At 41.2% G+C, this 27,320-nt stretch overlaps 2 protein-coding genes across 18 annotated transcripts in view; one reads left to right on the top strand and one right to left on the bottom strand.

Moving 5' to 3' along the window:
• The window catches only part of ank2a (ankyrin 2a, neuronal), an 86,354-nt gene extending 67,624 nt beyond the window's left edge, over positions 1–18,730 (top strand). For all 7 annotated transcript variants that reach the window (XM_065958961.1, XM_065958942.1, XM_065958952.1 and 4 more), the window contains 5 exons: positions 14,171–14,254; positions 14,462–14,626; positions 15,169–15,342; positions 15,515–15,606; positions 16,551–18,730. In XM_065958961.1, the coding sequence (XP_065815033.1) occupies positions 14,171–14,254; positions 14,462–14,626; positions 15,169–15,342; positions 15,515–15,606; positions 16,551–16,758 (723 nt within the window). In that variant the 3' untranslated portion in view covers positions 16,759–18,730. The remainder of the gene's footprint in view (positions 1–14,170; positions 14,255–14,461; positions 14,627–15,168; positions 15,343–15,514; positions 15,607–16,550) is intronic.
• A 1,881-nt stretch (positions 18,731–20,611) lies between these two features.
• camk2d2 (calcium/calmodulin-dependent protein kinase (CaM kinase) II delta 2) overlaps positions 20,612–27,320 on the bottom strand; it is a 45,384-nt gene continuing 38,675 nt past the window's right edge. For 10 of the 11 annotated variants that reach the window (XM_065958971.1, XM_065958974.1, XM_065958968.1 and 7 more), the window contains 4 exons: positions 26,874–26,949; positions 26,689–26,783; positions 24,440–24,678; positions 20,612–22,434 (listed from right to left, as the gene is read on the bottom strand). In XM_065958971.1, coding sequence (XP_065815043.1) covers positions 24,446–24,678; positions 26,689–26,783; positions 26,874–26,949 — 404 coding nt within the window. In that variant the 3' untranslated portion in view covers positions 20,612–22,434; positions 24,440–24,445. The remainder of the gene's footprint in view (positions 22,435–24,439; positions 24,679–26,688; positions 26,784–26,873; positions 26,950–27,320) is intronic. The other variant, XM_065958964.1, reaches the window with a different exon arrangement.

Below are 27,320 nucleotides of genomic sequence, written 5' to 3'. Positions count from 1 at the left end.
GCATCCTCCCCAGAATCCGTGACTTCAGTTGAGCATCGCTCTTTGTCTGAAGGCTTGACGTTTGGCCAGTTGAAGAGTCAACATTGTAACTATTACTTACGGTACTCTGACAGCAGACCAGTATCACCACGTTCCACACTGTCAGATGATGAGTATTCTCAATTTGGTCTGGAGGAATTGTTTGAGGACTACAGGCCAGATTCGCCAGATTCATATTCTTCCCAAGTCGAGACTGAACAAACAAGCGTCACTTGGACGGCATACCCAGCATTTCCACCTGCCAGACTTTTTACATATGCAGATATTGTGCGGGGCATTACACATGAAAAACATGCAGAAGCTTTGTTGGGCATCACATCGTTCAAGTTGCGACCTCTTTGGCCTCTGTCAGCCTGGTCAGAAAATGAGGGCACTTACTCTTCCATAGATGATTATGTCACTGAGTTAAGAACAGAGTCTCCTGAATCCGTGGCATCTCAAAGTGAACTTAGACCCCTCTCTCCTGACTCACCTGTTCCTCAGTTCAGATCTCACCATATGGGTTATGATGTGGAATTGTCAAGGGACAGATCATTTACCCCAGAATCAACATTTTCTGACTGGGAAGGCACAGATTTGTGTCTTGAAACGCTGTTTGACCAGACCAGAGCAGAGTCCCCGCAGTCAGTTTTCTCAGACTTTGAACTTAATAAACTATTTAGCAGCAGGGCGTTGTCTCCTGAATCATTGTCTTCTGACTTCGATTTTTCGCTCCTGCAGGACTGGTTGGTGGACTTTAGAGCATCCTCCCCAGAATCTGTTACTTCAGTTGAGCATCGCTCTTTGTCTCAAGACTTGACGTTTGGCCAGCTGAAGGGTCAACATTGTAACTATTACTTACGGTACTCTGACAGCAGACCAGTATCACCTCGTTCCACACTGTCAGATGATGAGTATTCTCAATTTGGTCTGGAGGAATTGTTTGAGGACTACAGGCCAGATTCGCCAGATTCAGATAATTCTCAAGTTGATGCGAAACAAACAAGCGTAACTTTGACGGCATCCCCAGCACTTGCAGCTGCAAGACCTTTTACATATGCAGATATTGTCCGGGGCACTTCACATGAAAAACATGCAGAAGCTTTGTTGGGCATCACGTCGTCTGAGTTGAGACCTCTTTGGCCTCTATCAGCCATGTCGGAAAGTGATAGCACTTACTCCTCCATAGATTATTATGTCACAGAGATAAGAACAGAGTCTCCTGAGTCAGTGGTATCTCAAAGTGAACTGAGGCCCCTCTCTCCTGACTCACCTGTTCCTCAGTTCAGATCTCACAATATGGGTTATGATGTGGAATTGTCAAGGGACAGGTCATTTACCCCAGAATCAACATTTTCTGACTGGGAAGGCACCGATTTGTGTCTTGAAACGCTGTTTGACGAGACCAGAGCAGAGTCCCCGCAGTCAGTTTTCTCAGACTTTGAACTTGATAAACTATTTAGCAGCAGGGCGTTGTCTCCTGAATCATTGTCTTCTGACTTCGATTTTTCGCTCCTGCAGGACTGGTTGGTGGACTTTAGAGCATCCTCCCCAGAATCTGTTTCTTCAGTTGAGCATCGCTCTTTGTCTGAAGGCTTGACGTTTGGCCAGTTGAAGAGTCAACATTGTAACTATTACTTACGGTACTCTGACAGCAGACCAGTATCACCACGATCCACACTGTCAGATGATGAGTATTCTCAATTTGGTCTGGAGGAATTGTTTGAGGACTACAGGCCAGATTCGCCAGATTCAGATAATTGTCAAGTTGATGCGAAACAAACAAGCGTAACTTTGACGGCATCCCCAGCACTTCCAGCTGCAAGACCTTTTACATATGCAGATATTGTGCGGGGCACTTCACATGAAAAACATGCAGAAGCTTTGTTGGGCATCACGTCGTCTGAGTTGAGACCTCTTTGGCCTCTATCAGCCATGTCAGAAAATTTTAGCACTTACTCCTCCATAGATTATTATGTCACAGAGATAAGAACAGAGTCTCCTGAGTCAGTGGTATCTCAAAGTGAACTGAGGCCCCTCTCTCCTGACTCACCTGTTCCTCAGTTCAGATCTCACAATATGGGTTATGATGTGGAATTGTCAAGGGACAGGTCATTTACCCCAGAATCAACATTTTCTGACTGGGAAGGCACCGATTTGTGTCTTGAAACGCTGTTTGACGAGACCAGAGCAGAGTCCCCGCAGTCAGTTTTCTCAGACTTTGAACTTGATCAGCTATTCAGCAGCAGGGCATTGTCTCCTGAATCATTGTCTTCCGACTTTGATTTTTCACTCCTGCAGGACTGGTTGGCGGACTTTAGAGCATCCTCCCCAGAATCCGTGACTTCAGTTGAGCATCGCTCTTTGTCTGAAGGCTTGACGTTTGGCCAGTTGAAGAGTCAACATTGTAACTATTACTTACGGTACTCTGACAGCAGACCAGTATCACCACGTTCCACACTGTCAGATGATGAGTATTCTCAATTTGGTCTGGAGGAATTGTTTGAGGACTACAGGCCAGATTCGCCAGATTCATATATTTCCCAAGTCGAGACTGAACAAACAAGCGTCACTTGGACGGCATGCCCAGCATTTCCACCTGCCAGACTTTTTACATATGCAGATATTGTGCGGGGCATTACACATGAAAAACATGCAGAAGCTTTGTTGGGCATCACATCGTTTGAGTTGAGACCTCTTTGGCCTCTGTTAGCCTGGTCAGAAAATGAGGGCACTTACTCCTCCATAGATGATTATGTCACTGAGTTAAGAACAGAGTCTCCTGAATCCGTGGCATCTCAAAGTGAACTTAGACCCCTCTCTCCTGACTCACCTGTTCCTCAGTTCAGATCTCACCATATGGGTTATGATGTGGAATTGTCAAGGGACAGATCATTTACCCCAGAATCAACATTTTCTGACTGGGAAGGCACAGATTTGTGTCTTGAAACGCTGTTTGATGAGACCAGAGCAGAGTCCCCGCAGTCAGTTTTCTCAGACTTTGAACTTGATAAACTATTTAGCAGCAGGGCGTTGTCTCCTGAATCATTGTCTTCTGACTTCGATTTTTCGCTCCTGCAGGACTGGTTGGTGGACTTTAGAGCATCCTCCCCAGAATCTGTTACTTCAGTTGAGCATCGCTCTTTGTCTCAAGACTTGATGTTTGGCCAGCTGAAGAGTCAACATTGTAACTATTACTTACGGTACTCTGACAGCAGACCAGTATCACCTCATTCCACACTGTCAGATGATGAGTATTCTCAATTTGGTCTGGAGGAATTGTTTGAGGACTACAGGCCAGATTCGCCAGATTCATATATTTCTCAAGTCGAGACTGAACAAACAAGCGTACCTTTGACGGCATACCCTGCATTTCCGCCTGCCAGACTTTTTACATATGCAGATATTGTGCAGGGCATTACACATGAAAAACATGCAGAAGCTTTGTTGGGCATCACGTCGTCTGAGTTGAGACCTCTTTGGCCTCTATCAGCCATGTCGGAAAGTGATAGCACTTACTCCTCCATAGATTATTATGTCACAGAGATAAGAACAGAGTCTCCTGAGTCAGTGGTATCTCAAAGTGAACTGAGGCCCCTCTCTCCTGACTCACCTGTTCCTCAGTTCAGATCTCACAATATGGGTTATGATGTGGAATTGTCAAGGGACAGGTCATTTACCCCAGAATCAACATTTTCTGACTGGGAAGGCACCGATTTGTGTCTTGAAACGCTGTTTGACGAGACCAGAGCAGAGTCCCCGCAGTCAGTTTTCTCAGACTTTGAACTTGATAAACTATTTAGCAGCAGGGCGTTGTCTCCTGAATCATTGTCTTCTGACTTCGATTTTTCGCTCCTGCAGGACTGGTTGGTGGACTTTAGAGCATCCTCCCCAGAATCTGTTACTTCAGTTGAGCATCGCTCTTTGTCTGAAGGCTTGACGTTTGGCCAGTTGAAGAGTCAACATTGTAACTATTACTTACGGTACTCTGACAGCAGACCAGTATCACCACGTTCCACACTGTCAGATGATGAGTATTCTCAATTTGGTCTGGAGGAATTGTTTGAGGACTACAGGCCAGATTCGCCAGATTCAGATAATGGTCAAGTTGATGCGAAACAAACAAGCGTAACTTTGACGGCATACCCAGCATTTCCGCCTGCCAGACTTTTTACATATGCAGATATTGTGCGGGGCATTACACATGAAAAACATGCAGAAGCTTTGTTGGGCATCACATCGTTTGAGTTGAGACCTCTTTGGCCTCTGTCAGCCTGGTCAGAAAATGAGGGCACTTACTCCTCCATAGATGATTATGTCACTGAGTTAAGAACAGAGTCTCCTGAGTCAGTGGTATCTCAAAGTGAACTGAGGCCCCTCTCTCCTGACTCACCTGTTCCTCAGTTCAGATCTCACCATATGGGTTATGATGTGGAATTGTCAAGGGACAGGTCATTTACCCCAGAATCAACATTGTCTGACTGGGAAGACACCGATTTGTGTCTTGAAACGCTGTTTGATGAGACCAGAGCAGAGTCCCCGCAGTCAGTTTTCTCAGACTTTGAACTTGATCAGCTATTCAGCAGCAGGGCATTGTCTCCTGAATCATTGTCTTCCGACTTTGATTTTTCACTCCTGCAGGACTGGTTGGCGGACTTTAGAGCATCCTCCCCAGAATCCGTGACTTCAGTTGAGCATCGCTCTTTGTCTGAAGGCTTGACGTTTGGCCAGTTGAAGAGTCAACATTGTAACTATTACTTACGGTACTCTGACAGCAGACCAGTATCACCACGTTCCACACTGTCAGATGATGAGTATTCTCAATTTGGTCTGGAGGAATTGTTTGAGGACTACAGGCCAGATTCGCCAGATTCATATATTTCCCAAGTCGAGACTGAACAAACAAGCGTCACTTGGACGGCATACCCAGCATTTCCACCTGCCAGACTTTTTACATATGCAGATATTGTGCGGGGCATTACACATGAAAAACATGCAGAAGCTTTGTTGGGCATCACATCGTTTGAGTTGAGACCTCTTTGGCCTCTGTCAGCCTGGTCAGAAAATGAGGGCACTTACTCCTCCATAGATGATTATGTCACTGAGTTAAGAACAGAGTCTCCTGAATCCGTGGCATCTCAAAGTGAACTTAGACCCCTCTCTCCTGACTCACCTGTTCCTCAGTTCAGATCTCACCATATGGGTTATGATGTGGAATTGTCAAGGGACAGATCATTTACCCCAGAATCAACATTTTCTGACTGGGAAGGCACCGATTTGTGTCTTGAAACGCTGTTTGACGAGACCAGAGCAGAGTCCCCGCAGTCAGTTTTCTCAGACTTTGAACTTGATAAACTATTTAGCAGCAGGGCGTTGTCTCCTGAATCATTGTCTTCTGACTTCGATTTTTCGCTCCTGCAGGACTGGTTGGTGGACTTTAGAGCATCCTCCCCAGAATCTGTTACTTCAGTTGAGCATCGCTCTTTGTCTGAAGGCTTGACGTTTGGCCAGTTGAAGAGTCAACATTGTAACTATTACTTACGGTACTCTGACAGCAGACCAGTATCACCACGTTCCACACTGTCAGATGATGAGTATTCTCAATTTGGTCTGGAGGAATTGTTTGAGGACTACAGGCCAGATTCGCCAGATTCATATATTTCCCAAGTCGAGACTGAACAAACAAGCGTCACTTGGACGGCATGCCCAGCATTTCCACCTGCCAGACTTTTTACATATGCAGATATTGTGCGGGGCATTACACATGAAAAACATGCAGAAGCTTTGTTGGGCATCACATCGTTCAAGTTGCGACCTCTTTGGCCTCTGTCAGCCTGGTCAGAAAATGAGGGCACTTACTCCTCCATAGATGATTATGTCACTGAGTTAAGAACAGAGTCTCCTGAGTCAGTGGTATCTCAAAGTGAACTGAGGCCCCTCTCTCCTGACTCACCTGTTCCTCAGTTCAGATCTCACCATATGGGTTATGATGTGGAATTGTCAAGGGACAGGTCATTTACCCCAGAATCAACATTGTCTGACTGGGAAGGCACCGATTTGTGTCTTGAAACGTTGTTTGACGAGACCAGAGCAGAGTCTCCGCAGTCAGTTTTCTCAGACTTTGAATTTGATCAGCTATTCAGCAGCAGGGCATTGTCTCCTGAATCATTGTCTTCCGACTTTGATTTTTCACTCCTGCAGGACTGGTTGGCGGACTTTAGAGCATCCTCCCCAGAATCTCTTTCTGCCCCAAGGCAATATTCTCCAGAATCTTTTGCCTCACTTGATGAGTACACGGCCCTTTCTACTGAATCACAAATCCTCAAGTTTGATTATAACTCTTTCAGGTATTTGTCAGAAAGCAGATCTATTTCACCAGACTCCACAATGCTGCAGAGAGATGATACTGATTCATGTCATTGTGCTAATTTTGATGTGGTTAGACCAGATTCTCCTGAATCTATTGTTATTGAAAGTGAATTCCATGAGTCCTTCAGTGAAATGCCATTACAAAATGAGTACACACAATCATTCCTTCAATACTGGCTCTCTGAATTAAGTCCATCTACCACTCAAATTAATGAACCACCTGGAAATTTAGATCAGGTTTCAAACATTCTGCCAGTAGGAAAAAGGCCTCAAGATGTTTCCACAAACAGACCTTTATACAAGCCAATATATGGGAGATTAATGGCACATGTATGTGATCCTGTTTATAAGGGGAAATATGCCTGTAATGTGGTTAATTTCTTTGGTGATTCAGTGTACAAATGCTGTGAAAAAGATTTTGATCAAAACAAGTTTGGATTTGTATCTGGCAGCTTGGGGGATCCTCAAAGTCAAACCAATTCATGTGATAGTGAAAGCAACATGGCAGATGCCAAACCATTACAAGAATTGTCAATATCCCACTCACTAGAACCTAATCTGAAAGTAACAGATGAATTGCCTGAAAAGCTGATGCCAACATCTGGAACATGTGAGGTAGGACCCATACCTCTTGCCTTAAACACAGATGACCAGCCTTTTTTTATCAGGCCTCCTCCCTGGACAGCAAAGAATCAAGACTAGATCAGGTCAGACAATACAGGATTTACCAGGTTTGTACCGAGTTAAGTCACATGCCATATGTAGATCAAAAACCTAAATGTTATCATGCTGTCTTGCTGGAGGAGGCGTTCCACCTACAACATAAACAACATAAATGGCCAAACCCTGAATCACAATTAAAGATGACAATTGCCCAAGATTTGTTTTCCAAGAACATGAAAAGAAAACCCATGAATGATGAAGAGAGTTCAAGTTCCTTCGTGCCGGTAAGACAGAGCAAGCTCTTGCTAAGTAGTGATTGCAGTGTTGCTTCAATAGTGACATGGCAGTAAATAAGATGTGAATGTAGAACTCTTGCCCCAGTATTTCACTAATAACATCCATGGCCTCACTGTCTTGTTGTGGCATGTTTGCATTAGAGCAGAAAAAAAATGACTGTCAGTGAAGCACAACAAAAATGACTTGTTGTTCCTGTCTTAGTCAAATGAGCTTCTTGTTCTAGTATGGAATGGTTTCATAAGGTGCATTAAAAAGGATCTAACAAATGAACTTAGTGATATTAAAAGGACTGCCTGTGAACTGACCCCTTCAATCCACAGGACTTTGTGTGTCTTACTTGTGTTTTTGCCTTAATGTTATAGTGTTTTTCTTTTCGGAGATTACATTTCACTTTAGTTTAACTATGGTAGGGCCGTTTTGATCATTGCTTAACAGCCATAAAAGTCTAAACCAACCAATGTACTTGCCACAGCTAAAGTCATATACAGTTTGTTTTAGTTTTTCTTCTGATTGTAAGGAAAGAGCTACCACAGTTTTCATTATGGATATAAAAAAAACAGACCAAAGAGGCTTACAACTGTATTAACCCTCTTAATGCGTTCTAACATTACAATGTCCCCTTGGTAGCCATGTCAAAAGAAGTGCAGCTATGCATTGAAAAGAAAACTGCTAAATGCTTTAAAAAATGTTTTAATTGTATATATGAAGGAGTATGTCTCTTGGCTGTAGACATAACTCTAACTGCAGCATTATTTATGTTTCTGGAAATATGAAACCAGACTTGTAGTTGACAAACAGAACAAGCCTTTGATTGTGACAAATACTTTAAGCTTGGTAGGTTTACCTTTTTCATGGGGAGTGCAATGCTTCTTGTCCTTATGTTATGACAGTGCAGCCGGACACCATGTATTTGAAACAAGTAATTAGTTCTGCATGCCCCTTCTAGTTACACCAAAATATTGGTATTGACATACCAATATTTGATATTGCCTAGAGTTCATTTGTGCCCATGTTGTATTACCATTAAATAATATGGTGTTAAAATATATAATGGAATTCATTGCAATCTCTAAACATGCTTTCACCTAGAATAAAACAAACATATATTGACTTAGTTTGATGCTGTTGATGTATTAATTGTGTGTAAAGCATTTTAAATTTGATCTGATCTGTAAGATGGATGTAATTAAAATATCTTAGTTACAACTGTAATGACCAAAATGCAACTGGGCTACAAGTGAATTTCTTTACTGCGAGACTCTTAACTCATATTTCATATCCACGGCCTGTTCTTGACAAATGCATGCTTCATTTGACATCACCTTTTAAAAAGAAAATCATATATCATATTTATCATTTTTCCACTCCATTGTGTCATTTCTTTCAGGTATCAACAGAGTCTTCCAGGACAAATCTCTCAGAATCTTCATCAAAACAAAGAGATGTTCATTTAGGATGGACTCAGGTTTTTCCATCCGAAACACCTTCCTTTCCAAATGATTCAAAAACATTTTCCACTGAAAAAGTAGAATTACCAAATTCAGGTACTTTTGACCTTAGACCAAAACAATCTGAAATCACGTTGACTGATCAAAGTAGCTCACCAGAGGAAAAAGATGTTTTGCTGTCATTACCACAGCTAAGTGAGAATCGTGACTTTGCTAAACCAAGCTCAGTGATCTCAGACTCACTCTGTCTAACTTCCCCAGACAGTCCAGATGACCAAATAGTCATATCTGATGATTCCACTCTAAAACCACCAGAGTATGAGTCGCCTCAGCTTGACCAATTGCTTTCAGATCTGGAGGAGATGAAATTTAAGTTTAGACCAGAGACACTTGAACACACTTTGTCAGAATCTAATAATGGAAGTCTTGAAGATAATCAAATTTACAAGTTTGATGAGCTTTCACCTGATGATTGTTGTCCCATAGAAGTTAGTGATACCTTAAAAGTAAGCGGGCCATCTGCTTTTCAGCTAGCTGAAGATACTAAGCATACAAATGAAGCCTTTGCAGAGCTGCCACATATTCCGTTCTCCATTGAAATTGAACCTGAAGTAATGCCAGTCTCTCCTGATCGAACAAATAACTATGAGACAAGCGAAGGATCAAGCCAATTTAAAGATAGTTCTGTGTCCCCTGCTCAGTCCCTTTCAATTGCCGAATCTGACAAAATAAGTGAAGAGACTGGATCATCACTGAATATTGCCATGAACATTTTCCCGTCTGAGAAATTTCATAAGAATGTTACTGATACATTTCCGTCAGCGACTTTATCCAAAGGATCTGCAAATAGTCAGCCCAACATACCTGAACAATATCAAACCACTTTCTGTGAAGAAGATTCTACATCTGAATTTCTGCAATGTCAAGAAGACATGGAATCTGCTAAAGCATCCAAACACTCAAGGGGTGCAACAGAGGATTTTTTAAAACAAGATGGAACTACACATTCAGGGGAGGCAACTTCTGTTGAATCTACTCCAAGTGACGATTTTTCTTCTCACTCTCTTTCTGATTTGACTCGAGTGACAGTTACACGATTCAGAGAGTTCAGCTTTGACCAACAAGTGATGTTCGTCTCTCTCGAAGGGAATTCGGAGACATCCTCAGATGAGTCTAGGCCAAGGACCAGTGGACAGTTTTCAGAGGTAGACTATGAGGGCTTTGTCCCTCAGCCCATTTCAGTTCCACCCAAGGCAGAGACAACTTTATCTTCCTCTGATGAAGAGTATAACATCTCACCTGGGTATGCAAATATCACTTCTACTGCAAGCAACTTTAATGACAAATTGTCCTCAATAACTTCAACCAAAGTCTCTTTCCAAGGCAAGTTTGAAAGTCCAGAGGAACAAAATCTAACTAGTCCTCATGATGAAGATTCTACAACTGACAATCTGCAAAGTCAAGAGGAAGTTGAATCATCGTTATTAACCAATGACTCATGGAGTCCAGCAGAGGAAATTTCAACACAAAGTACCCAAAATGAAGTTAGACAAATAGTCAAGGCAATGTCTCTTGAATCTACTCAGAGTGAAGACTTTACTTCTCAGTCTCTTTCTGATTTGACTCCACTAACAGTTACACGTGTACGACAGTTCAGTCTTGATGAACTGTTGCAAGTCCCCTCCCAAGGGAATTCTGAGACATCCTCAGATGGGGCTAGGCCAAGGACCAGTGGACAGTTTTCAGAAGTAGACTATGAGGGCTTTGTCTCTCAGCCTATTTTGGTTCCACCCAAGAATGAGACAACTTTATCCTCCTCTGATGAAGAGTATGACATCTCACCTGGGTCCGTTAAGAAATCTTCTAACACAACCAACTACACTGACAAATTTCCCTTGACATCTTTACCCAATGTATCTTCAATGGGTCAGCTTGAAATACCAGATCGAACTGGCCTTTTTAATGAAGATTCTACACCTGAAGTCCTGCAAAGTCAAGAAAAGTTTGAATCAATCTTTTTAACTAATGACTTATGGAGTCCAGCAGAAGAAATATCAACACAAAGTACCCCGAATGAAGTTACACATTTTGGAAAGGCGATTTCTGGTGAATCCACTCAAAATGAAGACGTTTCTTCTTCGGCTCTTTCTGATTTAACTCCAGAAACAGTCACACATGCCAGACAGTTCAGCTATGAAGAACTGCTGGAGACACACTCAGATGAGGAAAGGCCAAGGGTCAGTGGACAGTCATCAGAAGAATCTCCGACTCAAGTGGAGTATGAGTGTGGTGTCTCTAAGCCCATTTCAGTTCAATGCAAAGCAGAGATGACTTCCTCTTCCTCTGATGAGGAGTACTACATCCCACCTGGGAAAGCAAATACCACTTCTACCACAAACAAATATACTGACAAATTTCCCCTGATATCTTTACCCAATGTATCTTCAAAGAGCCAGCTTGAATTACCTGAGGAGAATCAAACTGGCCTTTGTAATGAAGATTCTGCTCCTGAAATTCTGCAAAGTCAGGAAAAGTTTGAATCAACCTTTTTAACTAATGACTTATGGAGTCCAGCAGAAGAAATATCAACACAAAGTACCCAGAATAAAGTCACACATATAGTCAAGGCAATTTCTGTTGAATCTAATCTAAGTGAAGGCTTGACTTCTCAGTCTCTTTCTGATTTAACTTCAGGAACATTTACATGTATACGACAGTTCAGCCATGACAAACTGTTGCAAGTTCCCTCCCAAGGGAATTCTGAGACATCCTCAGATGAGGCTAGGCCAAGGACCAGTGGACAGTTTTCAGATGTAGACCATAAGTGCTTTGTCTCTCAGCCCATTTCAGTTACAGCCAAGGCAGAGATAACTTTATCCTCCTCTGATGAAGAGTATGACATCTCACCTGGGTCCATTATGAAAACTTCTAACACAACCAACTACACTGACAAATTTCCCTTGACCTCTTTACCCAATGTTTCTTCAAAAGGTGAGCTTGAAATACCTGAGGAGAATCCAACTGGCCTTTGTAATGAAGATTCTACATCTGAAATTCTGCAAAGTCAGGAAAAGTTTGAATCAGCCTTTTTAAGTAATGATTTGTGGAGTCCAGCAGATTTTGGAAAGGCAATTTCTGTTGAATCCACTCAAAGTGAAGATGTTTCTTCTCCGGCTCTTTGTGATTTGACTCCAGAAACAGTCACACATGCCAGACAGTTCAGCTATGAAGAACTGCTGGAGACACCCTCAGATGAGAATAGGCCAAGGGTCAGTGGACAGTCATCAGAAGAATGTCCGACTCAAGTGGAGTATGAGTGTGGTGTCTCTAAGCCCATTTCAGTTCAATGCAAAGCAGAGATGACTTCCTCTTCCTCTGATGAGGAGTACAACATCCCACCTGGGAAAGCAAATACCACTTCTACCACAAACAAATATACTGACAAATTTCCCCTGATATCTTTACCCAATGTATCTTCAAAGACCAAGCTTGAATTACCTGAGGAGAATCAAACTGGCCTTTGTAATGAAGATTCTGCTCCTGAAATTCTGCAAAGTCAGGAAAAGTTTGAATCAACCTTTTTAACTAATGACTTATGGAGTCCAGCAGAAGAAATATCGACACAAAGTACCCAGAATGAAGTCACACATTTTGGAAAGGCGATTTCTGTTGAATCCACTCAAAGTGAAGCTGTTTCTTCTCCGGCTCTTTCTGATTTAACTCCAGAAACAGTCACACTTGCCAGACAGTTCAGCTATGAAGAACTGCTGGAGACATCCTCAGATGAGAATAGACCAAGGGTCAGTGGACAGTGTTTTGGCTCTCAGCCCATTTCAGTCAAATGCAAATCAGAGATTAATTCCTCTTCTTCTGATGAGGAGTACAACATCGCCCATGGAACTGCAAATACCCCTTCTGCCACTCACAACAATACAGACGTGCCTCCAGATTATGCATCAGTTGTTCGAAGTGGCACAGGAAGCCCAACTTTTCAATTCTCGGATCCAGAGCCTTTCTTTGACTGCAGACAAGCAGCATCCGATTTTTCAGAGACTGATGAACTCGATACAGGTGCAGATGAGCCCGAGGAACATCTCAGCTTTTGTAGGATGCAAGACAAGGTGAATCGAAGAGTCCTTCTGTCCTCTGGAAGTGAAGATTATGAGGATGCTCCTTTTGTTCCCGAACCTCTTCAGAATGTGCAGGAAGAGAATGAAGAATTATTAGGCTATTCAGAAGATTCAGATGAAGAATTCTCCTTATTTGAGGCTGCACAACCGCATCCTGTTGCAAAAATTGGAGCACATGAAGATACTGATACATTTGTGACAAGGGTAAGATGAGATGTGATAAACCACCCCAACCTGCAACCTTTTCCCAGAGCTGAGCTTAACCAAATACTGTAATAGCTAACCCTGCAGCTACATGGATGGGATCCAAATCTCCCCATAACCCTTTATTTTGTTTGTTTTCAGACCTAACCAATCCTAACTCAGCATGTCAATAAGTTTCCTCTAACCACCTGAATCACTCATGCTGTACCAATTTCATGAGCTCCATGGTTTTCCATCTGCAAAAAAAGCACATGAATTCTTTAACTTAGTAAAAGCATGGTTTGGTTTCTCCAAGTTACAGACTGTCATGTTGCACTTTCCATGGTGAAGTATTACATTTAAGTGTAAAATTCTCAAATTTAGTGGAAAGTTCATCATGACACTCTGCTAACTGCTTGCTTTGCTGCAAACATTGATTTCATTCATTGTGATTGATTTACTCAAATGAATTTGTGTTGCTCGGTCAGGAGATCATCGCACAGCTCGGATCAATGTCAGAAAGTTCAGATGATGAATTTTTAACGACCAGGATAGTGCGAAGGAGAGTTGTCATTCAGGTATCTGATTTAGCATGATGGATGGTGTGTTAAACAAGTGTAGAGGGTGTGACTTTCAAACACCTGTCTTTAACCAGGCTTGGTTTTCACTGTCAGGTTGAAGTGTGAAACCATCTAACAATCTAACATCTCATCAAGATGGGTAAAAAAAAAAAAAAATTGCATTTGAAGATTTCCTTGGGGTTTATAAGAAACCTGCCACTTGATTTGCATACATGGCTGAACCTCGTCCAGGTCTTTTATGCTGCTGTGATTGTTGTTTAATTTGTCAACCTACTGAAACCTTTTTAACCCTGAGAATGCCACTTTGTATCCTGTGTCCCAAACTATCTGTTGAGTCACTGAATAACCACCTTTTTATGCCTCTCTGTTTTTTTCTCTAATATGCTTTGTGTGTTATGTATGAAGTGCAGAATGAAACCAGTCAACATGACACTGACCCAATGAGCATCCCTGATTATTGTTTCTCTGGTTTCTCTTGCAGGCTGATGAAATGCCCGACCTCCCCACTCAGTCTGTGACTGAAGAAAAGTACAAGGATGAAAACGGACACATCGTGGTGAAAAAGGTAATGATTTCATAATAATGTATCATATGGTAGCATATAAAGTGGCAACAGCAGCCAGTACAGCTTCAATAAAAAACAGGACTTTTGGTACATTGTTGCCCTTTCTCATTTTTGCTTTCTCAAATGTTTTTAACAGTATAAGGTTGTTTTTTATTTCCTTTTAACAAGTCTTCACCACCTTGTCGTGTTTGTTAACGTGATCTTTAGGTTACCCGAAAAATCATTCGCAAGTGTGTATCTGCGGATGGTGTGGAGCTTGAGGAGGTTTTGATTGAAGGAGCTCCACAGGGGTCCCTACGTGTGGCAGAGGGAGATGGATACTCTAAGTTGGTGAAGCGGACTGTACTGAAGAGCGAAGGAGACCACACAGAGGTATGTGTACTGAAAATTATGTGTGTTGATATCATGAGCCTTTTTTCAGGTTGTGATTCCACAACAGTGCTGTTTTGAAGCTCCGCCTTCATTACACCTTTGAACTTTCATATTGATTCCACAGCAGAGTAATATTTGTCTGTGATTTCACATTGCTTAACAGCGTTGTGGAAGCATGAGAGGCAAGACAGAGAGCTTCAAATACACACAAACACACACACTCAGACATACACACACACACACACACACACGCAGTGCTGTTCACCCCGATGGCTCTGCCGTTTTACAGTGATCCCACCCCCCTTTAACCCCTCTGTTCTTTATTCCGAGACATGCAAAGTAGGGACGACTTGGTCCCACCATTATGCCTCTGTGATATTCATTGAGACATTACAGGGGCGTGAATATTGCGCCTTGAACTGGCAATATGAATAGGGTTATAATCTAAAACATCTACCTTTTGCAGAAAATCCAAATTGTTTAATTGTTGTAGTTTAAACTGGAATATATCAACAAGCTAATAACCTTTTTCCTTGAATCAGGTAACATTTGTTGAGTGTGAAGGGTTTTCTGCATCAAAACAAGAGACAGCTGAAGGTGGAAAGGTCAGATGCACAGAAAGGACAACGGTAGTCGAGGGTGAAAGGACAATGACACATCAAGGGGATCCATCCTTGGCCTCTGACCTCCCCTCAGCCAACGATGACTTCAAACAGGTTTGTGTCTGAGATCCTAATTTAACCATGACGTATTAGCTGGCACATGTTTATCTGATATCCTGTCTATAAGGCCTTCATTTGATTCCAGTATGGCAATCTAGCCTCCTTATATTTTCATGATTTAAATTGTTGAATTATTTTTTATTTTTCCTTCTTTTTATGCCATCAGGCATTAGGTTATATGAGTGGTTTTAGCAGAACAGAGCTCCCTCATGTGGTAGAAAGAGAGACTGTCAAGGAAGATGGAACTGTGGTCAGGAGGTGTGTGTGTGTGTATGTGTGTGTGTGTGTTTAACTGCTTGATTTCTTTGAGTGTGATTTCTTACATTCACAGCCATGCAAAGGTTTTTTTTTATCTTACTAATATTGACTAATGTTTGTTAATGTTGCTATCATTAACAACTTAGCTAACAATCAATAACAACCAATGAGACATGCTTTTATATTTTTGGTTAACAGAAGACACCTTCTCGCCTTTTTTTAAGTGAGTCATATACCAGTTGGCCTCCTCCTGTGAATGCAGTAGAGGTTGATTTGGCAGTCAGATTGGATCATGTATTTTTACATTGCTAATTTAAGTGTGGTAAAAGGTATAATATGCAACATATAAAACATTAATATGGCATCTTTAAAATATATCCTAACTAAATGTATTGTTTGAAAGTAATGACTTTATAAAAAATGAGTGAAGTCAAACTCCCTAAAGGTTTGTTGTTCTTAGCTCTGTGTCCACACTGACCAGATGGCACCCCCTTGAGGCAAAAGGGGAACACAGCAACACAAAGGTGTCTGTTTCAGTTTCATAGGTGTGTCGGTGAGTGGTTGATTACGTCATGAACAAGTAGGATGTAGACTCAATGCCAAAGAGCACTAAAGTGGTTTTCACGACTAATTATTGGGGGAACACCTTGATAAGGCTCGGTTTATATGTCAGGGCTTGTAGCTTGTATGTTATTCACCCCAAGTCAGGATTTAAACTTACACCTGTTAAAAGTGTTTTTTGGTTAAAGCAGCTAGAAAGTAGCTTGAAATCCTTGACGCTGTGCATCCATGAAAACTGAACTAACAAAGCATGATACATTTTTCTAATTGTTGTTTCTCCTGTGTAAGATGAAGCAGGTTTAGCATGCAAGGTGCTGGTTGTTTGTGGATGCTGACCTGTCTTTTTCTTTTTGTATCCACCTCCACCCCGGCTCCATTTCTAGGGCCCACATGCGTAAAGGTCGGACCCTCAGACGAACAGTGGTGAAGGGAGCTGGGCAGCGCAAACAGGTCCTTCTAGAGCAAGTGGACAACCCCAGAAAAGGGTCAAAAACACATGATCTCCAGCAGCATCTCCAGCAGCTCTTTCACCGCTACTATGAAGAAGAATCGGAGGACACCGATGAGGACATAGAGGAGGAGGACGAGTAGAAGAATGTGTAACACTCTCCCCCCACTCCCTGGCTCTGCCCATGCTAAAGAATCCCCTCCTCCCCCCTCCCTGTAATCCTATGCATTAGCCACATGCAATCCCAGTGTGCATCACTGCACCCTAAAGCTACCACAGTCTTCCCGTTACAGTCCTGGAAGATGAGCTTTTTGTTCACACTTTGGAGTCGTCTTCCTAAGCTAGAATAATGTCCTCATCATTTTCCTTTTCATGTTCTGATGCTGTTTTACCTTTTTTTTTTTTTTTTGTGACCAAAGAAAGCCTTCTGTCGTTTCCCTGATTACTTTCCACATCAGAATTGTCTTTGATATGTTTGTCTTGATGCTGCGGTGAAGCAACAACAACAACAAGAGAAAAAAAATGAAAAAGAACACTATTTACATCGACTAACTCACAAACCTCCCGAGGGTAAGGACCACTTCACGTGCAAAATACTGGTATTACTCTCCGAGTAGGTGCTTGGACTTTAAAGACAGTATCCCACACTGCACTGCCTCTCACAACTACAGTTTCTCAGATATTGCTCACCCCACCCCCCATAAAAAAAACGGTCTCACTCACTGTACTAGCCTGTTTGCTCTTCTGATTCAGGTGATGAAGATGTCACACAGAGGAAAACCCGACTGTATCGACACTGAATTTAACTACTGCTGCTGCTGCTGTGTTTTGTGTAGGCTATGTGTAACCTGTCCTTGGGAATTATATATTATCTATAATCTAGACATCAGTAGCCTAGGAACTAATAATCACTCATGTGAAGTAGAGCAGGCATGACTAATCAACATCTTGTCATTTTGATCCCAGCTTTGACTGCTTTGTAGTTCGACAGATTGCCCTTTCTCTGCCTCTCTTTTCTCTTCTCTGTGAGTCTTTCTTTCTCTGTCATCACGTTTCTTTTCTTTTCTGTTCTCTGTCTTTTTCTCTTAAATTGTTAGAAATGGACTAATTGATAATGTTGGATGAATGTGTAGATGAGTGTGTGTGTGTGTGTGTGTGTGTGTGTGTGTGTGTGTGTGTGTCCATGCATGTGTGTAATGCTGCGTTGTCAGCTAGTTTGAAGAGGGTATTGTCTAAGTGGTGTTTAGCTCCTGTGTTTTTTAAATTGTATTATTATTTTATTTTTGTTTGTTTGTTTTTGACAAGTAGAGACAATCTTGATTTTTTTTAAATATAAATATATATCAGTGAGGACCCCCCCCCCCCCAGATTTGGCACTGGTGAATTAGATTGTCACAGTCGCTCCAGGATACTTGTCACTAAATGAGATTTGAGGTAAGGTGATCAGGTTTTACTCATTATTTAATGTAGAATTTATATGTTTATCGTATGAAAAAGAAAGTGTTGGACCAGGTGTTGACATTGGTGTGTGTGTGTGTGTGTGTGTGTGAGTGAATGAGCCTGTGAGCAAACTAAGAGTGCGTGCCAGTTTCAGTCAGCAAACTAAAGACACATATATTTTACACATATGCACTCCTGAATGTCAGGAGGGATCACCTCCCTGCTTTTGTGTGCACACAATCTGAGGTACAGTATATCTTTAGCCACTGAGAGCGTCTCGTTTCGGAGTGACAGATGATAAATACATGGTGGTGTTACACCAGACACGCGTAAAGAAGCAGGCGGACAGCTTAAATATACCATTACTCACTGCTCTGAGCATCGCTACTGTATGTATCTACAACATGTAATGTATTTATTTAACTATCACTGTTTACTTTTGTGATTTAGAAAAATGTAAAATGCAAAACTAGTGGAAGTTCACTGTGACAGGTATGCTTTTAATTTGAAAAATCAGCATCCCTTTTTCTGTGATGATGACAGCTATATACATATACAATGCATATATGAATATCTATAAGGGCATGTATTACTGTATCAAAATTCAAAAAGACAAAAACAAAATGGCTGCAGTGTGTCTATGGCTGATAGAGAATAAAAATCTACAAATGTAAAGTGTTGTATCTTGTTCTATCTTCTGGATAGGTGCAGTTGTCTTGATTGCACACTTTAACATACAATATAATTCATATTTGTCAACTGCAGTTTAACAAAGAATGGTTTGAAAAAGATTAGCATTTTACATAATGTAGCTGCATGTTTTAATCTCTGTCCCTTGGACATGGGAGAGTCAGGGTAGGAGTGCGGAGTAGGCATGTGCTGCCCCCTGCTGGGCATCAGAGGTAGTGGAGAAATCTCAGCAGCAAATACTGCAGTGCATGATACCATAAGTTCAAATAATGTGTAAATATAAAACATTCAATTTTAGTGATAGAATAAGTATGGTACAATAGCAAAGCATAGATGGACCAAATATAAATATTAAAACATTTAATTCCAGGCTAGAGGAGTCAATCATTCCAAAGGCTGTATATGTACCAGATCATCTGACAACAACTGAAATGAAAAGAAAGATAAAAATCGTAAAAATCCTTTAAATGTGAGTTTTCACGTAAAGTTCAACAGTGTGGGAGTCTACCTGTGTGTATGTTTATTAAATGATGTGCACTCAGTCCTACAGTGTAAACATGGAGGCTACTTTCTGCTTCTAGCCTTTCGTTAAATAAATGACTAATATACGGTCAGTGGGGGGGTCCCCAGTCAGTTACAACATGTACAGCAAATGTACACAGTTAGCAAGGGTCTAGCTGGTTCACTGCAAAAACAAATCTTACCAAGTGTATATGTTTAATTTCTAGTCAGAAATATTTAATTCATTTTCTTGGAATAAGGCATTACCTCATATTTCATGACACTTAAGTCAATTTGTCTTCTGGACTCTTTGTTGGATTACATTCCGTAGTATGAGATCTCACATGGGTCCAAAAAGGCGCATTTGGATGAGATGGATCGTGATTCTCTTGTGGACATGCAGGTCGATGGAGGTCCTCGGGTCTGGATACACTTCTCAAAGTGAATCTTGCTGGAGGTCAGCCAGTGGCGTTAAAACAGATAAACGACCTGACAATATTGAGTATAAATATTGAGAATAAATTATCTGTTTTTATTTGGAAGAAGTGACCTTGGAAGGAACGTTGTATAAACCAAACCCCACATTTTTTATTTCATTCAAACACAAACTTTTAAATAGAAGAACCAAAGAAAAAATACATGTTCGAAGTGGTCTCTTGACTTTTTTTGTGGAGCTGTAGTCTTATCATGTAAGCCACCAAAATTGGTCCCTGGTTAAACTATCACCACATTTTGTTAATAATTTCAGCAAACACAGGTTAGAGCTGTTATGTTATAACATAGTTGACAACTATTATACTCTCTGTGACTGCTGGTTTAAAGAGCAAATAACTTCTTCAGCACGAGAGCAAAATATGTTAATATCAACTAATAGATCATGCCTGTATATCCTGAGAGTGCTTTAAAGGTCACATATTATTCTCCTCCTCAAACAGGTTAAAATAAGTCTCAGAGGTCTCCAAAGCATGTCTGTGAAGTTTCTTGTTCTAAATCCACTCTGATCCTGTATTTGATCATGCCTATGAACCCCTCTATTTCAGCCCTGCTCAGAACAGGCTGTTTCTGTGTCTGTAGCTTTAAATATGTAAATGAGCTGTGTCTGACCACATCCCCTCTCTGGAAGGGCTCGGGTGGCTCTGGCTTTCTCACTAAATGCCCTATTGTTTACAGTGAGAAGGCAGACTCAGAAGGCAGAACAAACACCTAGCTATGGGAGTGTCACCCACCTGGGGGAGGAGTTACTGCCCTTTGTGATGTCATAAAGGGAAAATCTCCAAACGGCCTGTTTGAGCACACACTTTCAAAAAAGTGGAGCAGGCAGAAGACAGAGGATGGGTTTTTTTTTTTTTTGGGGGGGGGGGGGGGGGGGGGGGGGTTTGTAGACTGACTAGGGACACATACGAGTGTGAGAATTGAAAAGTGTATTTTGCGTAATATGTGACCTTTAAGATGAACCAAGGATAACAACAAAATATTTTACATTTTACTAACTTTATCTCTAGTACACTCAACAGCTTTTGTTCATCTGTGCACTTTGGCTATTATCATCAAACAGCAACACAAAACAAGTTAAAGCTCATTCATTATCACACCTTGTAGCTGATTTATTTATTTCTTAAACATGTTTAAGCCATCCATTGCCGTGCTGGCAACAGGTACACACCATGTAAGGAGTGGTGCATTGCATTGACATCATACGTTTCGTCAAAAGAAATGTTTATCATATTTTCCCCTTATAAAAGAGACCGACCAATTGAAAAGAGCAAACAGTAAGGATGACGAAGACACTGGCATTGTCCTGCAGCGGTGAGGAAACCACCGGCTGTTAGAAGAAGCACTGATCGTCGAGGAAGACATCCCAACATTTATTGCAGTCCAACTCTCATTGGCTCCTCCTGCTGCTGTCATACCATCCTCTCGCCTGACTGCAACAACCTTCAATCCAACGCTTTTAAGACGCTTCCAGACTCACTAGCCCAACCAACAGGTTAGAACTGAAAAGTAGAGACTAGAGTGCCTTAGCTCCTTCTTCATCATCTCCACCTTCTCTGTGCAATTGGCGACGTAACATACTGGAAAATGACGAGAATAAAATGACAACAGAAACCCTACACACAGTCATACAATACAAGTACAAACATTATGAAAAATGAGCTCGTTTACACCTCATTTTTATACAAAATGCAAAGGGTGCTTCGGCAACCAGGAGTTTATTTTTCCTCTTTCTAAGATATGAGGTTCAGATATTTACGCTGGATGTTAACCATAAGTGTGTTATTGTTTTCACAACAGTTCCATGATACTGGAGGACATTAGAAACATCAGGGACAGGACCGATGCACAACATTAACGAATGCAAACAAACAAGTCAGTGATTCACAAATCAAATAGAAGATATTATAGTTTCATATGATCTTACTTACAATATTCCCCCCCATGCACTACACAATAGTCTTGGATTTTCATATATTACATATATGCTACATTCTCTTATTTCTTATTTCACTGATATAAAGGCAAACATATGTTAATGCAAAGTGTAAGCTGCTCTGCTTTTCTTTACATGTAAATTAGTATTATAGGTTGTAACCGGACGATTCAAACAGTATGACTTAGCTCATAGCAAACATAAATGTAGCTCATAAACTGGATTGGATTTAAACTCTTAATTCCTCTGTTAGCAAGAATAGCAATTTCAATGGTTGTTTTTGATCAACAATCACAATGTATATACATCACCAGAACTAAAGCAAGCTTAATTTTAACATTCTGATCTTCCAAATGTTTTTTTTAGATTTTTTTTCGTATTGCACACACATAAATACACATAAAAATACAGAACTAATTTTTGGGAGAGGTTACAGTAGTAGATTTTTAAACATCTCTATTTTTATATTTAAAATGCATACCAAAACATCTTAAAAAACAAACAAAAAATATGCTGTCAATATGCTTGTTTCATAATGTCCAAATACTGTGTGCAGCCACCCAGCGGTGGATTCGAATGATGTCCATTAATAAAATGCTGTAACAGTAAAACGTATTGATACTTGTGTCCTGTGCGATGTCATGTCCTTATAGAAGGGTCAAAGGAGGGCAGTCATGGGTTGGCTAGTTGACTCCCCCGCTAGATTTGCTGATGGGGTTTTTTTTTTTCTTTTTTTGAACACATGTTGATATCCCATTAACTGTAAAGAGAGAGGGACAGAGACAGAGAGAGAGAGAGAGAGAGAGAGAGAGAGAGAGAAAGTCAATCAATGTCAATGTCAAATCTATGTTTTAATGGGATGCACAGATCACTGGATATACAGTATATGTCTTTATTTAGACCCGAAAATCCTGTGTTCAATCATGAGTATTCTGCCTGTTTTCTGCCTAAAGAAAAAATTAGGCTGTAGACATTTTTTCATGATTGTGTCTAGATCGAAACCTTTGATTTAGGAGCTAACTGTTTCCTTTTCACCAGGAGGATGGTAATTCTTTCCCTAAACTAAACAAAGTTGATGCTCATATCTGCCATCAAGAGTCGCTGTGGGGCAGCTGATCAGTGGTGGAGTTTGTCATCTTGCAGTACGATCCCATATCCTAATACCTACAGTCTCTAAATGTACTATGGGAGGTAGAGAATTTTTCATTTATATTTAGTATATTTATTCAATTCTTTTGAAAAATGGCACTTTTGGAAATTGGGCCCGCGTCCCTCTGAAATCCTCTGCACGTCCCTGTTTCAAAACTGTGACAGCGGCAGTTTAGTTAAATGTTACAATAAAAGGGCCAACATACATCAGTGATGCAAGTCTTGGCAAATACAGAGTTTTAATTGAGCAGCAGACATTAGGACATGTGAAAGCAGGAAAAGCATGAGTGAAACTCAAACCTGGCACAAAATTGCTTTTGCATGCTGGCTGGCACACCTTCGGTACTTACTGGGATTTGTCCTTAGACACCCAAGGACCACCCACACAGATGTTCACACTTATTCAGCCTAATTAGAGCAATCCTGTATGGGTGGGACTGTACTCTATTCACATCTTTCTCCCTTTACTTCTGTTGCACCTGTGATGGCAAAACAGCTCACACCTTTTTGATTCACATGTAGCTAACGATCAGGTTGGTGACCTCACAGTACCTCCACCCATTTTTCACCGAAGCAGAATTCAAGTTTTAATAAAAAGACGCTGCATGGGTGTGCACTGTGCAAGGTCTATTCATTAAGCTGCCATTAGTATGTTTTTTCCCACTATGACTAATCAAAGTGTGTTTTGTGTTATGTTCTCACTGCTCTTAAATGCTCCACCTTCAAAAAGGGACTAATTACTAAACTACTCCACCACAAAGTATCTGTTGAGACCTAACAAAGCAACCTCTACCAAACACGGCAGGTCCGTCAACTTTGAGATTGTCACTACCTCATGATGCATAAACTTTTAGGGGTGCCGCCTGGTTCTGTTTAAGGCTTTCTAAAATTAAAATATTAGATCATGCATGCAGCCATCGAGTGTGTATTTAGGATCCTTTTACAGGTTTTAGTTTGACAGTGAATCAGCTGGAAACATTAAAAAGTCAGACAACTTACAAGTGAAGTGCTAGGATAAACTTAAAGAGACCGTTCTGTACTTTTGAAGTGGGGTTGTACGACGTACTGTTTAATCCAAACGACCCTTTCTACAGCGATGCATAGCCCAGCTTTTGTCCAGTTTCTACATAAAGGGGCCGAGCTGATCGCTATCTCTAGTGACTGATACGCTTACAATTGACAAGTACCAAATAAAACCCAACTTCAAAGATACCAAACAATTCCTCTGTGGAACCTAGAAACTGCTTATAAAATCTGGTGTCTTTTTAGCTATAAAAAACCCCACATTGTCAGCTAGAAATAAGAAGAAATCAGAATTTACTATGATTTAAACTGATACATTTTCTCCTTTTACTGTTGTAATTAGCACTATGCTAGGTTAGAAAGCTTTAGAGGCGTTTGAGATGGAGCTGAGTGAGAAGTGTCTTCTTAGTTGGTCCACTTTAAGAGGCTAACGTAACACCAAGCAACACTAACAGATGACAGTTTAAGCATATTGCAACATTAACCACTTATTAACAGATGTGGTTTGGCTTGACTGAACAGTGATGTCACAGTGTACAGACCACACATACAAAGGTGAGCAGTTCTGGAGGGTTGTGCTGTGTGTTTCTTACTGTCTCTTACTGGGACGGGATGCTGGGCGAGCCCGAGCGGTGGAAGTGGATGTTCTGCCACTTGCCCTCACGGCGGTGCCACACGCGGGTCTCCTCAGACTGCATGGTGCGGGGCATGCCGGCGCCGTCCATGTACTGGGTCAGTCGGATGTAGGCAATACACGCTGCGTTTTCCCCAATGAGGTGCACATGTGGGTTCAGGAGGATGGTGTGCACTGGTTTATTCCCTTTGGACAGGGCTGCAAGAGAGACCAAATGTCTGAGCACACGGAGCACGATTCAGTATCACATTTCATGTACAACAGCTACGTCTGAAGCCTTTTCCCATGAACTGTGAGGTTGGATGAGAAAAAACAGCTGCATGACTGTTTGAAAACAAAACACTGACCCTTCCTCAGAAAGAATACTGACTGAAACAAAAGCAAGGGGAACTGAAAGTCTCCATATGTTGATGTTGGATAGTGGACAAGCACAGGCTCGCCAAGTGATTGAGGTTTCTAGGACATATCTGGTTTATCTGAACTATTTTTACCCAGACTGGGGACATTCTGCCATTTATAGCAGTCATTATTCATTAGTGATTTTTCTTCTTCGAGGTTCATAATCTCAGCTACGACCTTGTGGTTTACCAGGAAATATAAACTGCAATCTGAGAGGACCGAACGGTGACATTGAAGTAACAACTAAGCAAACACCAACTAATGCATCATTTAAACTCTCTGTCAAGCAATCAACACGCTCAATATCCCTATCGCTGCATTCGAGGCCTTCTTTATACCCGAAACAAATATATAAACGCACAGTATGGCAACTGATTGTTGCTTCATACTCAAAGTTGAAATGTAGTTAAATCATAAACATTTTTCAGAAAATTAATGGGAATTTTGTTTTGAGTTGTTCTTCCAAGTAATGATCACAAAGTGATTTTTCCCCCTAGTGCCTCAAAGCAAACAACTCGTGTTTAGATAGTTCAGGACATACAGTGTAAGCAAACATGTTCATAATAACAAATCTTCTCTTAGTGGTCAGAGCAGCAGGAAAAACTTCAACAAAAAAAAAAGGATGTGAATAAACAATACACAACCTTCAATCCTTCCAAGGGCCATATTCTCTTTCCTAACAATTAGCTTTGGTAGAGAGCCAACTGGCTGGTTGTTGGAGCAACTTTGGCCCCACAGCAATCACCTCGGTGTCTCAATTCAGGGGCTGCATGCTTGGGAGGGGGCTTATTTAGGGACAGACGGCGTCACAGTGACAAGTCGAGTGGCTAACCCCATTTCGAAGGCTCCTTCAAATGTGGCTGACATATAATTCCTACTTTTCCCAGGCCACCAATGATGCATCCGGTGCATCCTGAAGTTCATTGCACTTCAATTCAAACAGGATGCCGGACTTTCTAGAGGCTAACGGTCAAACTTTTAAATCAAAGTAGTTGGTTTCAACCAAGTCGAAAAGCTAGCGATACAAATCTTAATAAAACAAACAGGGCCTTGAAACTTGAAAGCTACAGTATGTCACTTTTTTTCATTAAAATTTTAGTTCAAAACAAGATTTTTTTGATAATCGACTGTCACAAACAATATTAAACTAAAATGTTCCTTTGAGAAAACGTGAAGAGCCACCCTTCTTAGTTTTGAGTTTTGAGACAGTACTCATCCTATCTGAACCGAACAATCAATGAGGGTTAGCTTGCCCTTAGCCACTAAGCCAAATACAGCAACTCTGTGTGCAGAACTTTTGGATTGCTTGGCAACAGTCAACTTTCAAACTAGCATCATCCAGCTTCTACTTGACTTGTGTTTACAGCGCTCTCTCTCGCTCTCTCTCCTTTCCTCGGTGGGGTTTGGTGTGCATTCAGTTGGAATCGTCATGTTGCTTACTGTCACTTAAAATCATCTTTAATCCATTAAGTTATATGATGTTGGTTGTGTTAGCTAGTCACAGTGCAGCTGTTGAGATCGCTAGGCAACAAGGGGAGTTGGACAAAAGGGAAGAGCGGGAACAGCTGGTGATGCACACCAGAAATCCTTTGTGGACCAGACCGTCTCATGTCAGTCTATGAAGGCGGGGTCTTTCCACAGATGCTACCCCTGAATTGGGACACAGCTCGCATGTTTCAACTCTGGACAACAGTGGCATGAGCAAGCATTTCACATTGTGACTATTTTTTTATAACAAGCTCACCTTTCCGTATTGAAGACCCTTTTGGATCACACATTAATAGAAACAGTAATCTATTTTGAACTCACCATTTTCAAAGTAAAAGCGATGAAAGTCGTGTCCTTCCACCAGGTTGCCCAGGGCCTCGGGCTCAAAGGAGGTTAGACCAGGATCACAAATCTTACTGTTCGGCCCAAACAGAAGACAGAATCAGCAAAGGACGTAGGGAAATAATGAATTATCTGTGAGGTGTGTCTAAGAGAGAAGAACTTACGCATAGGACTCAAAGTCTCCGTTGTTGATAGACTCAATCAGCTGCTCAGTGACTTTGATAATCTCCTGTTTGCGGGCTGCAACACAGGGTGAAAGAACAACGTCAACAACACAAAGGGATGAAAAAGATGCTGGAGTAAATCTGTATTTCAGGCAAATGTAAGGTCTGAGTGCAGATAAAGAAAATCTGACATCAAATCAGCTTCAAATGGGTTCTACTCTACGATTTAGCTGGATTTAAAAAAGTATTAGAAATGGAAGGCGCTCGGAAAGAGTCATTACACAATTGCCTTTTTCTTTAATATCTGAGAAACAGAAGAAGAAGAAAGAAAGCCTCCCATGACTAATAGTGATATCAGGCAGGATAATGCATGATGACACGATTCCTTTCACCCAACAAAGCTCAAATTAACAAAGACAAACCAATGCTCAGATGCAAGTATTCAGT

Source organism: Labrus bergylta, chromosome 1, assembly GCF_963930695.1.
Source record: "Labrus bergylta chromosome 1, fLabBer1.1, whole genome shotgun sequence".
Taxonomy (NCBI): domain Eukaryota; kingdom Metazoa; phylum Chordata; class Actinopteri; order Labriformes; family Labridae; genus Labrus; species Labrus bergylta.
The sequence above is the reverse complement of the archived record's forward strand: the minus strand, read 5'-3'. Positions and strand labels throughout refer to the sequence as shown.